Raw genomic sequence first — 14,402 nt, 5'->3', positions numbered from 1 at the left:
TATTACTTCTGTTTTTAGTTTATCGTACTGTGCTACAAGAACATATAATGGCAATCATCTATCTGCTAAAAATGCAAGATGAACTACTCTTAATCCATGAAATTTGTTGCCATGAAAGTTTATAACAAGTTACATCAGATACAAAGTTTTAGAACTTGGTATCTGTTTCAGTTTCAGTCCTCTAAGTAGGGTTTTGATTTCAATAGTTTCAATGGATTCAGCAGCTCCAAGTTTGAGAACTTCAGTAGAAGCAGTTAAAGAAAATAAAAACTAGAAAATCTAATAAGATTAAGACAAGTTATTTCACATCATTTTTATTGTGTTTTGAGTTATCTATGGTAGTAACCTGTGTTGTCTGGGTAATTTCAGGCTGGAAGTAAACTGTTGATCTTATGTCTTTGAATTATTTCTGCAAGACTGCAAGTACACTTAATGTTAGTGGAATCCAATATTAAGCTACTAAAGTTCGATCAATTAAACATTCAAATCAAATGTTCAGAACATGACTAGTCATTCTTACAAAACTTTCTAAACTGATCTACATTAACTTAGCTTTTGTTACCATAACCTTTGTATCTTATGAAAAGTCAAACAGTGTAAGCTGGGATGTTTGAACTGGGCAATTCACAGCATGATGCTACTCATATTGCGCAAACACAGGCATGCTCTGTAAATTCAGTCAAGACCTTACTCATTAAATATCTATCAATAGATTATGTTCTCTTAAATTGTCTACTTTCTTAAGTTTTGGCACTAGATCAGTTCCTATCAAATTTTAACTATAAAAAATTACTTATTTACAATTTCTGAAGATTCTGGATGTATATAGAAACACTGCAGAAAACTAATGAGCCAGCATAAGTCATTTGCTGAGCCAACTCATATTCCATATTATCTCTCAGAAAACATTTTCTACAATACATTAACATACCTCAGGTTGGGTGTCTGAGTTTACATGTTTGTCACATCGAACGCCTCGAAAAAATAATTCACCACCAGAGAATTGCTTGCCCAAGCATACATTTAGCGTGATTTCGGAGTCATCCACATGGAAACCTACAATTCAAGCTGAAACAATTGAAAAGAACAGCCTAAAGGTATTGTTCTGATTACATATCCCACTCTCCGCACACTAGCAGATGGTCAAGAGAGGGAAAAAGAACTGAAACAAGCCAACAGTACACAATAATCAATAAAAATAGGTAGCGATATTCATGTGCGTGAGACAATAGTTAAAAAAAAAAAATCACAAATCTGTAAATTTTGATTTCTCTGATTCAGGTGTCTCTAATAGTCTGAAGAATTGAACATTTTAAAGATCAAATGTTCGAGAATGGTGAGCACCGCAGCACGACAAGGGAGAAAAAAATATAACCGTATGCAAAATTCTGCTGAAAGTTCTAATTCTTTAGAGTTAACCACATGTAGTTCTATCAAAAAAATAATAAGTGGCATATGAACAACAAGAAATAAGCCTGAACTAGAGCAACCACAAGTCAGAAGATTGCACACCAATAAGAAGATCACTTGCCAAGAAAAATAGACACAAATACTTAAGAAACTAGGAGAAAACACATGGTTAAGAAGAGGTGCATGTGGTATCCAACAGATGAAATAAAAACCCAACCAACATAAAAATTCCACCAGATCAGTCCCTTCTTCCAAGTCATCAAAAACTGAATGACTTGTTCACTAGCTAAGAATAATGACTTACTTCAAATGTGAACATCATTCCTTCCACAAAATCCAATGCACTGCATATGGGAGAACCATGATGACCAAACTAAGGCTGGAAATCAGCAAACCTATTCTTGAAGAACTAGAGAACAGCTTGCTTATTGGCTTTCTAAGCTCATTTGGTCAGAAACAAGCTGACCAAAACATTATCAGCTTGCAAAAGTAATTGCAGGCTGGAGCTTGGCTTGAGAATCCGCTCATTTAAGCAACACTATAGCCACACCCAAACAAACATAACTGAAAGCAGCTCGATCCTGAACAAGCAAAACAAACATAATCATCCGTGTTATTGCCAAAGCTGAGTCCAGATAACTGACCATTTGCAGTCCTAGATCTAATAGCTAGCTTACAGCGATCCCTGGATTTCTTTTTTGATGGGCCAAATAAAAGAACCTCTAACATGTCAAGCAGGCCACTTCTTACTGCAAACAATATCATGATAAATGACCCTAATTAGAACTTTTTAACAGTCAGAGTGTATCTCCTCAGCAATCAGTTACCCCCTTAAAATAGAAGTAGGAGATGAAACATGCCTGCTCCATACTATCAAATTAGAATAAAGGGACTTCACCATGTCAACTTGTCAAGACCTATGCCTTAAAGTGTCTGAGCAACCCAAATCTGGCTGTGGAATTCATAGACACCATCATCACTCACAAACTAATAAAAAATACTAAGAGACTCCTGGTGCTTACAGCTAAGTAACTTCAGCCCCTCACAAAGTAAATCCTTCCAAGTTCCAACACTTTTTCACATTAGGCACTAAATAGAGATGTTATTTCTTTCCATAATCAGCTTCCTTCACATATAAAATATGCAAATGACAGTATTTAAACCATGAATCTTAGGAAAACTAATGAGGCATCATATTGTTCTCAGGAAGAAGCAAAAAAGAAATTATCCTTATATTGACTCGATAAAAAAGGGCAGCCAATGCATGACATCATTGCAAGGTCTAGAAAGGGTTGGATGTATGCAGCCTTACCCCCGCATGCAGAGAGGCTACTTCTGTGCTTCAAATCCCTGAGTCAATATAACTAGAACATTAATAAATCAACAAATAAATTTAATAAAACCATTAAAAAAAGAATCTGCTACAATTTCATCTGACACCAAATCTGAATTCTATCAGCTTTTCACCTTTTTGTCCAGTCATTCATTGTTTTATTTTCGTCCATTGGAAGGAAACTACAAAGACCAAAATTTCCTTCGCAAATATGTCAGAGAACACTTGGTATTACTCAATAAGCATCTAGTAACTAAGAAACAGTATTCAACAGAAACCTCACATCCCACCCTCACCCTCTAATGCAATCTCTTTAGTTGAATACAATCCTTTCCCAACAAAGTCACTGAACCTCTAACCAACTAGCATGATTTATAACCCTTTCTTATGGTTAACTTTCGACTACAAAGATTTTTAGCATTTTCTTCATGCAGCATCCTCTCTGTCCTTTCTTAGCAGTCTCAAATAAGTACTCCCTAGATCATAAATCATTATCTGTTGTGTCCAGATTTGTCTATGAATCCTTCAATAACAGTAGGCATTTTCTTGACCTTCTCTATCGTGTTCTTGTCACTCCAATTATCGGTGGCCTCTGCATCAATGCAAAGCAATACATCAACTAGTATTTACTTTCCTAATATTCTAGATTTTCTTATATACATGATTCTGAGGACATGTTTAATTTCCAACTCTTCTTACAAGCAAATAGTAGTCAAACAAATTCAAAGAACAGAATCTGTACCAATAAACATTGCATGTATGCACTGAACATCAAGCATTTCTGCTATCTAAAACATTCAAGAAGTAAAAGACCAAACATGATGAATAGCATGTGAGAAAAATAACCAATTGCTCTGCTTCTTTCTAAATTCAGGAAGGATGGTCTGAAATGCAGTATTTCCTGGATGATTCCCAACATCTAAAATATGAACGTACTAAGGACCTATTTGGTATTGCTTCTGTTTTCTATTTTTGCTATCAAACTCATAAGAAAAATGAACTAATGGGGATACATATACAATAAAACCTTTTTGTTTTTTTCAAATTGTCAGTAAAATCTTTAGAACTTCTGATAGCAGAGATTTATTGCTCTCAGAAAAAGTGAAAGTAAAAGCACGGAATGGCAGAAGCTTCTTGTGCACATGCTATCATCGACATCAATCTCCACGTGATATTTCACTAATTTGTCGAGAAACAAAAACACAAAAACAACAATGATACAAAACAGACCCTATGTAATCCTAGAAAGACTGTTGTGGACATGAAAGAAAAGCCAAATGTATGTATTATTCCTTACTACAAGAATGATAAGAATAAGAAAACTATCGCCCTGTGCAAGCTATATCTGTTGTGTCAAACAAGACTGAAACTGTACAGCCTTCATTTACCTAACTAGGTTGTTCAACTTGCAGAATAGATTATGCACCAGAAAAGAGAAATTATACTCAATAACTGTGTTCACATTCACTTACCTAACTCAAGATCCTTGTCTTTTCCATACTCAACCACAAAACCATGATGCGAGTCTAGTGTTGATCCACCAACCTCAGGGAAAAATACTGCCAACCCAAGAAACAAAGTTTAAAAAAAAAAAAATGGAAGGTTATGACATGTTCATCGCTAGTTTTTTGTCATAAGATAAATGTAAAAGGCCAACATATTCATCACCTTTAGACATGGGACATATGAATTCTTCCATAAGCTTGCTAAGCATAGGTTCCAGACCAAAATCATCAAGAACAGCACCATACTTGTTCATTGTATTTGGTCTCATTATCTTGAACTTGACCGCATTGACCCATTTTTCAAAATTTTCCACCTGATAAATTGATATGATATTCATAAAAAGGTCAAATATCCAAGTGCTATAGAGAGTGTTCAATGGAAAATTATTTCCTCATGTCATGGAGCTGCAGCAAAAATGGGAATACCTCCTCTAGTAACAACTCACAGAAATTTGGCTGAAGCATAGCAAATGTATAAACTCCAGGGGAGGGTTCTGATATTATGCTTCTGAAACTCTCTTCTGTGTTGTCATTGATTGCTTTAATAAATGACGGCATGAAAAAAGTTGTGGGTTCCATGTTGTATAAGTCACTATGTAGAGGCTGTTAATGTAAAAGAAGCAAGAAAACACTATAAATTTTTCAGACAAGATCTGAAAATAATCTACAGCAGGCCAACATCACTTTAACTCATAGCCAATGCAATTACATATCATCATCAAAGTGAGTAAGAAGCTGTATCTTAACAAGATCCATCACATTCCAATGGAAACATATCATAATGTGGTTAACCAGGTCATCACCTATCATACAGCTGTCTAAGCAGAACCCTTATTACTAAAAGTTCGGTAATTCATTATCATTGCTATATTCCCAAAGTTTTTCTTTTTTCTTTTTTATAACCACAAGGGAAACTACTGCAAGTACTACAAAAATATCAGCAATGATGTACATTAATGACAACTCTGCTGGATTCACCAAAATTTCCTCTTATATATTCATTACCAATATTATTTCTGAATTTCATAAACTTTTCAATCATTGTTCTGCCTCCATACTTTTAGCGTGCCACATATGGTAAAAATGATCAGGAAATGAACCCCAGTTTAGGCTTTAATCAAGAATGTCAACAAATCGCAGTATGATTTATGGCATAGTAAAATAAATGGCAAAACATAATCATAAAGCCAATATCAAATCACTTCAGAAAATGTTAGGTGGATTTTGCAAGAAGATACTTTCTAACAATATCTATATCAATTCAGAGATAGCACTTAAGAAATTGCCAAATGCCATATTTTGTGGGCATTATGGGAGCAAGAGCACTTAAGAAGGCACCCATAAATTGTTGAGGACAGGCAGTGACACTTGCAGTTAACCTTGGGCCATCTCTTAAAGTCAATAGAAAATAGATATTCGAGATGCGAATATGCAGTATTACTTATACAAAATGTGCTGCTAGTTACTGAGATAATGATAGAATGGGATACTAAATCCAGAACTACAGAGGCAAGCTTAGGTGATTAAGGGCTTAAAATTTAGTAAAACTAGAACAGACTAATAAAATGCAATTCTAGTAATAATAGGAACAAAAAAGGCCCCAACTGGATCCCAATTTCAAAATATGATTTCATTTGTTATATTGGATATGCTAAATGTTGCAGAGATGGAAGGGGAAATCAAATGGATAGTCTGGTAAATCGTGAACGTAATGCCTTTATGACAAGAAAATTTCTGTTAAGGTCATAGTAAATCCTAGATTGTATTGTTGAATGATTCATTGTGATGAATGCACTAGAAAAATGTAATCAAGCATGAACTCTTTAAGGAACTGTCGCAGGTTTTAGATTTGTAGCAATTAGAAAATGATTGGTAAAGATTCTAAGGAATCATTAAGTGCGCACATCAAGGTTTTGAATACCAATAGCAAGTCCTTACTGTTTTCAGAACAGTACAATATCAATACAATACCGATAGCCATGGTATCAGAATCTGGCAGCTAGAAAAAAAAAAAAAGGAAAAAGAAAAGCCATCGATACAAATTGCTATGGTTGGTTTGGTACCATCAATATGCACCAGTATGGATCAACACAGCAATACATACTGGTACTAAGGGCTTCAGTGTCCTAACAACCATACGATGCCAGTTTCATGTTGGAATGATATTACAAGTTGTATCATCCTGTTCTGGCAATTTTTAATCCATGAACCTCATATTTAAGGAGGCCCTGGTAAGGAGACCAACCAGAGTCTGTCATATATGGTTACAAAAGAAAGACGAACATTCCTAAACAAAGAGTAACTTCAAGCATAAACAAGCAAACTCTATAAAAACTAGGACTTAGAAGCCCCTAGAAAGAAATTTCTATTTATTTTCAATATTAAAACTTTACATTTGGTCCTTCCATTTCACAAAATAACAAAGCATGTACACGCAAATCAAAATAAAATAAAATTACATAAATGATATATAATTAAACCAAGTTTAATCTCGATAAAAAAAAGTAACAAGAAAAAATGCTTAACTGAAATGAGGATTGAAGCTTTGGAAGAGTTAGTAGGAGTTGAACCAAGAATCCAAAGCTGGTGTAGCACCTTAGGACAAAGACTCTAAACTACTCAAACAAACCTACAAACAAGACTCCAAAGCTTGTGTAGCGCCTTAGGACAGAGACTCAAACTACTCAAACAAACCTATGAACAAGACTCCAAAGCCCGTGCAGCGCCTTAGGACAGAGACTCAAACTACTCAAACAAAGCCTATGATAATGTTGATGGTGGTTGCCATGAACTCTGAAAAGGCCTAGGGTGAAAACCATTGTACCTTTACAATAAACACTTGACACATAAGGATTTACCAAAAAAAAAAAAGCATTGTGCAAATTTTGACAGCAACGGTTTAACATAATCTATAATCATTTTGACAGCAACGGTTTAACATAATCTATAATCATACTATAACAAGGAAGTTTTCAAATTGTAGAATATCACACAGAGATTCCATCTGTCAGATTTTATTCCTGATTGACATTTTTTTTAATTCAAAAAATTAGAAAGTAACAATTTCTAATGACATGTCTGTGTGTAGCAAATACAGAAGTATATGCCCTTTTTCTCATCCATTTTCTCATGTCTTGAGATCCCACCTCCACTTTGCATCCCAAAACAACCAATCTCTCTTTGGCAACCATAACTTTCAACTAGAGTAACTATTTCCTTTTTAAACTTATTCTGTTTCTCTTTTATTTTTTATCAATTCATCGCTTAACCTAGTAATGCAAGGGTATCACTTAAATTGTGATTTTGGCAGTAATTTGGCTATTAATTCAGCCAGTTTCCAAACTCCACCAAATTCTTGCTTCTGTTTTGATGTGAGTCCCTCTTAATCCATGCCATCACCTACTTTCTCTCATGAATTTGCACTCTTCTCTCTCCCTCTTCATGAATGCATGCATATGCATGTACATATACATATAACTCCCCACCCACCCACTCACTCACTCACACACACACAAATATATACATACAGAGATACACACACACACACATATATCCCTCTCTTCCTCTCTATCATTCACACAACTCTCCCCTTTGAACTTTTCTAATTAAAGAATTAAACTTATTCAATATCTCTCTAATCAATACATCATCCCATCTCCTCTCAATCCACACACACACACACACACACACACATATATATAATTTCCCTCTCTTCCTCTCTATAATTCACACCACTCTCCCCTTTGAACTTTTCTAAATTAAAGAATTAAACTTATTTAATACTCTGTCTAATCAATACATCATCCCATCTCCTCTCAATCCATACCATCCCTCCTAAATTGAAAGTGGATGCTTGTCACTTTGTATTACATTTTCTGATTAGATCTCAAAAATTGGTTTTTTTTTTTTTTCTTTGTTTTATAATCAATTTTGCATATTCGATTTATTTTTATTTTTTTGTTTTGGTTGATAGTTGATTAATATTTTAATCTGTACTCATATTTTTGTCAGTTTTCTCTAGATTTCACTTAATTAGTAGTACTACTATAATGATTGACATTTTAGTACTAAAGAATAAGTTTGACATCCTTGAGCCATATGAATAACCCACCACCTGTTGCAAGACTCAATCTAACTAAATATGCATGTTCACTGCAGTTCAAGTCAGGAAATGCAGCAAGCATGGAAGATTGCCATTAAATGAATGTACTGTAAGAACAATTGGAAACTACATAGACATAAACCAATAATCCAAGAAAACAACCAATTATAATTGTGATCTTTCAATAAAAACCCCAAAGCTTCATGCCAAAGGAACATGACAAACGAGGGGAAAACATCCTACTTTAGTATGAGTTTACTGTGAGCAGTGAGGAGTTTTAATTGCCAAAGCTCAAGAACCATCATATTTTCCAGCCCCTTAACACATTAGAAGTTGCATGTGCCGAATGACTTGAATCCAAGTCACATCATAATCTCTCAACATACAAAAAGAAAAATAATTGAACAAAAACACCAGCTCATACTTGTCATTCACAAAAGAACAAGAGCACTAAGATATGTAGCATCAAACAAGAAACTAAAGAAGCTGTCCGTATCAGCAGAAATTGGTCAGAAAGTAATATATCGGAATATATTACATATTACAATGAGCAAACTCTTGGTTGCCATGAACTTGGTTCAGGAACAGATGCAAAGGAAATAAAGAAAATTCTATAGAGATCTTCTTATTCAAGTAACTAGATTTCCAGAACTACATCAAGCTAAAAGGATTTCTTTGGGGACATGGAAGCAAAAACCTACCTGCAAAGTTTATCAAACATGTCCGACGTCGATATTAAGAGAAACTGTCCCTCAAGATCAAAAAGCATAAAAAATTAAGCACAAAAGACATTCAGAGGACGAACCAGATATGCTGACATTATCTTCTGCCTGTATTCTTTGTGTCTCTGAACCTGATACAGTAAAGAGTTATTATTATCTGTTGAGCAGGAAAATTAGTTACCTTAGCTAAATAGTATGATCAAAAATTGAAATAGAAGTCAAGAATCTAAGAGCATAGAAGTGATCTAACAAACTCAGCATTTTAAAACACAGAGAGAGTTTAAGCATAAAATTCTTCCTGTCAATCAGTACAAGGACAAGGGCAAACTTGCATTTTAATTATTTTTATAAAAGTATTGCTGACTCAGGACTTTGCATTTTACTGAGATCATTGATGCTTCTATCATGTTAAGGAACCAAAGCCACCCAGCCATAAGTCAACAATAAAAAATGATGTATTTCAATATTTATCCCTTATTGTTGTATCCATACACCACAAAATCAAAAGTAACTCCTTGGCTTGTTGCTTCTACAACTTGGAAAGCACCAAACCAGAGTTCCTGCATTGAGTTCTAGTATTTAAAATCCATGCCATGTCTGGCAAACATATGTATTTTTACCTAAATCATACTCATGAAGGTATAGATCGGTGCTCGCCAAATCGTTCCAAACCGATCAATTCTGGATGTGCCAAACCATACCAGCGATCAACCAGCATGGTTCCAGTATCAAAAATGGTACACCAATGAGGGAGAGGAAAAGAGAGAGGTGGGAAGAGAAGAAGAGGAAAGGCCAGAGAGGCCATTGGAGGACCGCCAAGACCTCCGAAGCTCCACCCTCCTCCGTAGAGAGGAAAATAGAGAGAACCGGAGAAAGATAGAGACAAAGGGGGAATGAGAGGAATGGAAGGAGGAGGATTGGGCGGAGGGGTTGGAGGGCTATAGAGGCCCCTGGCAAACGGAATCTTCCTCCCCACCCTCCGTCAAGTCAAAACAAGGGCCACTGCCCCTGTTTCAATCGCAATTCTATTGTTTTTATCACGATCCATAGTGAAGCCGGTAACCCTAATGCTACAAGAAGTACAAGTAGGCACATAGTTGAAGTATGCATGTATGAAATTTACTCCAGCAAAAGTTGATTATCCAATTCAAGTTGTCTTATAATTATGTTCACTCCATTAATCCTCCCTGATCTCTTCTGAGTTCCTTTCCTTTTTTTTGGTTTATCTAATCATAGTATGATGTTATATCATAATAGTATCTCAATTAGATCTAAGAAGTGTCGGTACATTTAACCAATTTATTAACAATCATCAGGCATCTCTAGAATTAGTTAAACATTTATTCCCCAATGAATCAATTAAAACTAGCCTAAAGCAAAAAAAAAAAAAAAACTTAATTTCTGCTTCCCTGATGGTAGGTGCTGAAGATGGATATTGTATGAAATGTGCACCTTGTCATCGCTTAACCAACACAAATACAAGAAGTGCTATTCAACATCCTTAAAGAATGATATAAGGTCATTGGAGTATCACCAAAACCAGTGCTTCCATCACAATTTTAAACTAAGATATTGCTACTCAAGCCTCTGGGCTTTCCTGAAGGGTTTGTTGTTCGGCCAAGTTCAACAATTTGATCATTATTAACAACCAACCAGTGTTGCATGGACATGAATATAAAAATCAGATTTGGACACGTAACCAAATGTCTAACTCAACGAGAAGGAAAAAGAGAGATACAGGGATATGTAGGATAACTGACAAATTTAATTCAATTATATTTATACTTTTATATTATTTGTTTAAGCATTAAAAGAAAATGTTAAAAATATATTGTTGGTTAAGATCACTCAATATGCATGTTTCTAATTTAAACTTCCCAAATGACTTAAAGATATTGGCAAAATAATATTTTCCAAAGCTATTCAAAACCTACATCCTTAAAAAATCTCAAAAAAAAATATTCACTCCTCATATCAAATTAAAGGATCAAACTCATTGTTGGAAGAGTTCAACTCTCTTTCAATCTTTAAAAGTAGTTACTAAAAAACTTCATAAGTATACCAGTATCCAATACCTATCCAACTCGGATACATATCCAACATGGATTTTTTTAGAGCTGGATGTAAGTGTCCAAATGGACATTGATTGACGCATCATGGACTCACTTAAGCCTATCCAAGTCACGTCAACAACTAGGAGAATATTGTCTTCAAACTAGTACATGTGAATTCATATATTTTTTTTTTGGAAGATGATTCTTATCATTCCATTAAAGCAACTTATATTTTTATAATTTCAGATACAAGATGTCATGTTATCCATCAAAAAAGAAGCTTGAGGCCAAAATTCACACAGTAAAAAGCACTTAACATGAAAAAAAGCAGTAGTCATCGTTCTATAATTATTTTACATATCTTAGATTCGATATATGGGGAAGCTTTAGTGTTTCAAAAAGCAAAAAGTACCCATGCTTGTGGCCTAAAATGATCCAAAATCCCATTTCAAACAACATCTTCTATTTCTGAATGTGTTAAAGTTGATCTGGAGAAATTATTCGATCTTGGTGTGTGTAAAGCATCTACCATCCTAAGCCATTAGGAATGTTATAACATTTCGAAAAGAAGAGCATAAAGCTACTTCTGAATAATTACAGGTGGACTCCAAACTCTTACCATTGGCACTTCTTTCCTTTCCTCTTTTTAAATTGGTCCCTACTAATTAGTACAAGTATGGCAAACTGCAACACCAACAAAATGTGGGAACATAATTCACTGAACCTTGAGCTGAAGTCTTGTTTGAATACCACAGCAACTTTGGGTTTAAAAACATATCTAATTTCCTGGACACCTAAGTTCTATATCTAAGTATATAGTCATTGTTTATTATATTACATCCAACATGTGTGAAAAATCAAGAGACAAAGTACATTTGTGAATATGTTGAGCTTTCAGCGACATCCTAATTAGGAAACAATCCCATATGCTCCATTGGGCCAGATTAAATCAACCACTCCTTCAATTCACCAAAACCCATCTATAAACTATAGATAAACACAATTCGTGAATCCATAGATTTGAATATAAATCAACCAGAAGCAGCAATTTTTTCACAGATCAAAATACTCTCGAATTTCCTTTTAAATCAGATATCTTCCAACGGCTAATACTTCTCACAAATCCGTTCCACAATAAGCTTATCTAGTAAAAGATCATGAGGTAACCGATCAGACATGGCCCAACGGTTAGACGCTCCAGAACTCCAGATCTACAGTCTGGTATATGGATTGCTACTCAATTCACGAGAAATCCCAGCAACTTGTCCTGCCGGCTACCATAACAGGCTGGCGAATTCGTTTTGCTAGTACTCATGACAAACCAAGCGTACAAGGGCATTTCCGTCATTCACCATTCAAAGTAATTCAAATAAGAAAAAGAAAAAGCACAGAGATCCGCGGAGAACGATGAATGGAACCCTAATACAGAAACCCTAATCCGGGAAGCAGAGGTGAGAAAGGGAAGAGAAGATAGAAAAGGCTCACCCTGGTTCGCTCACCCTCGGGCAAGTACCTGGCAAGGATCTCCTTCATGAACTGGATCTTGGCGTCGCGCGGCACCTCCAGCATCGTCGGGGGCAGGTGCCGCTCCAGCGAGCTGAAGATGGACGGATCGAACTCCGTCTCCAGGTCGTCGTACCGCTCCGGCTTGTGCTCTGTGTTCGGGTTCAGTCGGAGACGGCGATCGCCGTAAGTCGGTCGGCCCGTCGGCGGCGCCACCACCACAGCCACCGCCCCGTTCCCATTCCCGTTCCCCGCCGGCGGGTCCTCCCTCCTCTCAACGGCGCCGTCCAGGGACATCGTTCCAACGGCAGGAGCCCGCAGTGGGGCGGGGAGTGGGAGGATTTCACTGCTCGCCAGCCATCTCGGAGGAGAATTCTGAATGGACTTTAGAGAAGCTTAGGGTTCGGATTTGGAGGGGTGCTTCGGTTGAAGAAGAGGAATGGAATTAGGGCTTGGTGAGCAGTTGGGGTGGGAGAGGTGGAGGCTTAGAGCGCGTGTGGCTTTTTTTCACGTTCTTGCGATATGGACGGGTTTGGTTAATGCCACCTATTCCGTGGGAAATTACGCGAATTGCCATTTTGCGTCGGATTTACGGGAATTTATCGGCTGCTTGTACTGGCGCTGCTACTGGAGCGAATGAGAAGGCGGGTAATGGTGGGCACTAGGGTTCTGAAAGGGAGAGGAGGGTGGAAATTTCTAGAATGCATGGCGACAAACAGCAGAGAGCTTGTCAAGTTAACAGAAATCCGACATGCATGCAGTTTCTTTCGTCGAGTGATGTGCCGGACTCCTTAAAAGTGAAGACTCTAAAAATGGTATTTAATAGAGAGAGATTTTCCATTAAACGAGGGCCCACGCGGTGTTATTTAAGGGAAATTCTTTGTGCACCGAGGGCCGTGCAGAAAGTCAACATCAAACATATTATTTTATCCGATTAATCTATATAATTATTATTTTTTAATATATATTTAATATTTATAATTTTATTTTTTATTTTAAATTTTAAATATTAAAATATTTTTATTTTAAAAAAATTATAATATTTTATATCCATATTATGATATCTTAGATCCAAAAAATTATAATTTTTATTCACAAGATGTCATAATATAATGCAGAATATCATAATTTTTTAAAAAATAAAAATATTTTCATCATTTAAAAATTTTTAAAAAAAATAAAATTATAGACATTAAATACGTATTAAAAAATAGTTAGATAAAAATATTCTTTCTATATTATGATATTATAAATCATATTATGACATCTTGAGCTATATTATGACATCTTACGTGCAAGAAATCATAATTTTATACAGAATATTATAATATGCATGGGATATCATAATTTTTTGGGTCATATTATATCCTGCATTAGGAAGTCATAATATGCTACAGGATGTCATAATTTTTTTTAAAGAATAAAGAATATTTTCGTAATATAAAATTTTTAAACAAAAAAATAAAACTATAGGTATTAAATATATATTGAAAAATGATGACTACATGAATCAATTATATAAAACGATGTATTTCATGTCAGATTTTCTATATCACCTGCAGTGCATAAAAAAATTTTTATTATTTAATTGCATAGGAGGCCCATTCTATCTCCAGTCTCATCGAAAAACACATGCATTGCATGTGCTTGATACTTATACATGTACGCATGCTACACACACCTATAAATATATAAAGTGTACATTTTACACTAGGAAAAAAAAAAAGTATGTAACAAAAAGGAAATAAAGTTTACATGCATGCGTGTACAGAC

General features: G+C 35.4%; 1 protein-coding gene across 3 annotated transcripts in view; it reads right to left on the bottom strand.

Annotated features, from left to right (window-relative positions):
• LOC105047386 (2-oxoglutarate and iron-dependent oxygenase domain-containing protein CP2) overlaps positions 1-13,243 on the bottom strand; it is a 21,866-nt gene extending 8,623 nt beyond the window's left edge. The window contains exons 1-6 of one of the 3 annotated variants that reach the window (XM_073252582.1): positions 12,612-13,243; positions 9,156-9,203; positions 4,675-4,851; positions 4,412-4,562; positions 4,216-4,302; positions 932-1,056 (exon numbers count right to left, since the gene is read on the bottom strand). In XM_073252582.1, the coding sequence (XP_073108683.1) occupies positions 932-1,056; positions 4,216-4,302; positions 4,412-4,562; positions 4,675-4,851; positions 9,156-9,203; positions 12,612-12,926 (903 nt within the window). In that variant the 5' untranslated portion in view covers positions 12,927-13,243. The remainder of the gene's footprint in view (positions 1-931; positions 1,057-4,215; positions 4,303-4,411; positions 4,563-4,674; positions 4,852-9,155; positions 9,204-12,611) is intronic. The other 2 variants (XM_010926304.4, XM_029265813.2) reach the window with 2 other exon arrangements.
• Positions 13,244-14,402: the final 1,159 nt, after the last annotated feature.

Source organism: Elaeis guineensis, chromosome 2 (assembly GCF_000442705.2).
Source record: "Elaeis guineensis isolate ETL-2024a chromosome 2, EG11, whole genome shotgun sequence".
Lineage (NCBI taxonomy): Eukaryota > Viridiplantae > Streptophyta > Magnoliopsida > Arecales > Arecaceae > Elaeis > Elaeis guineensis.
Note: the sequence above shows the minus strand (reverse complement) of the source record. Positions and strands in the feature narration are given on the sequence as shown.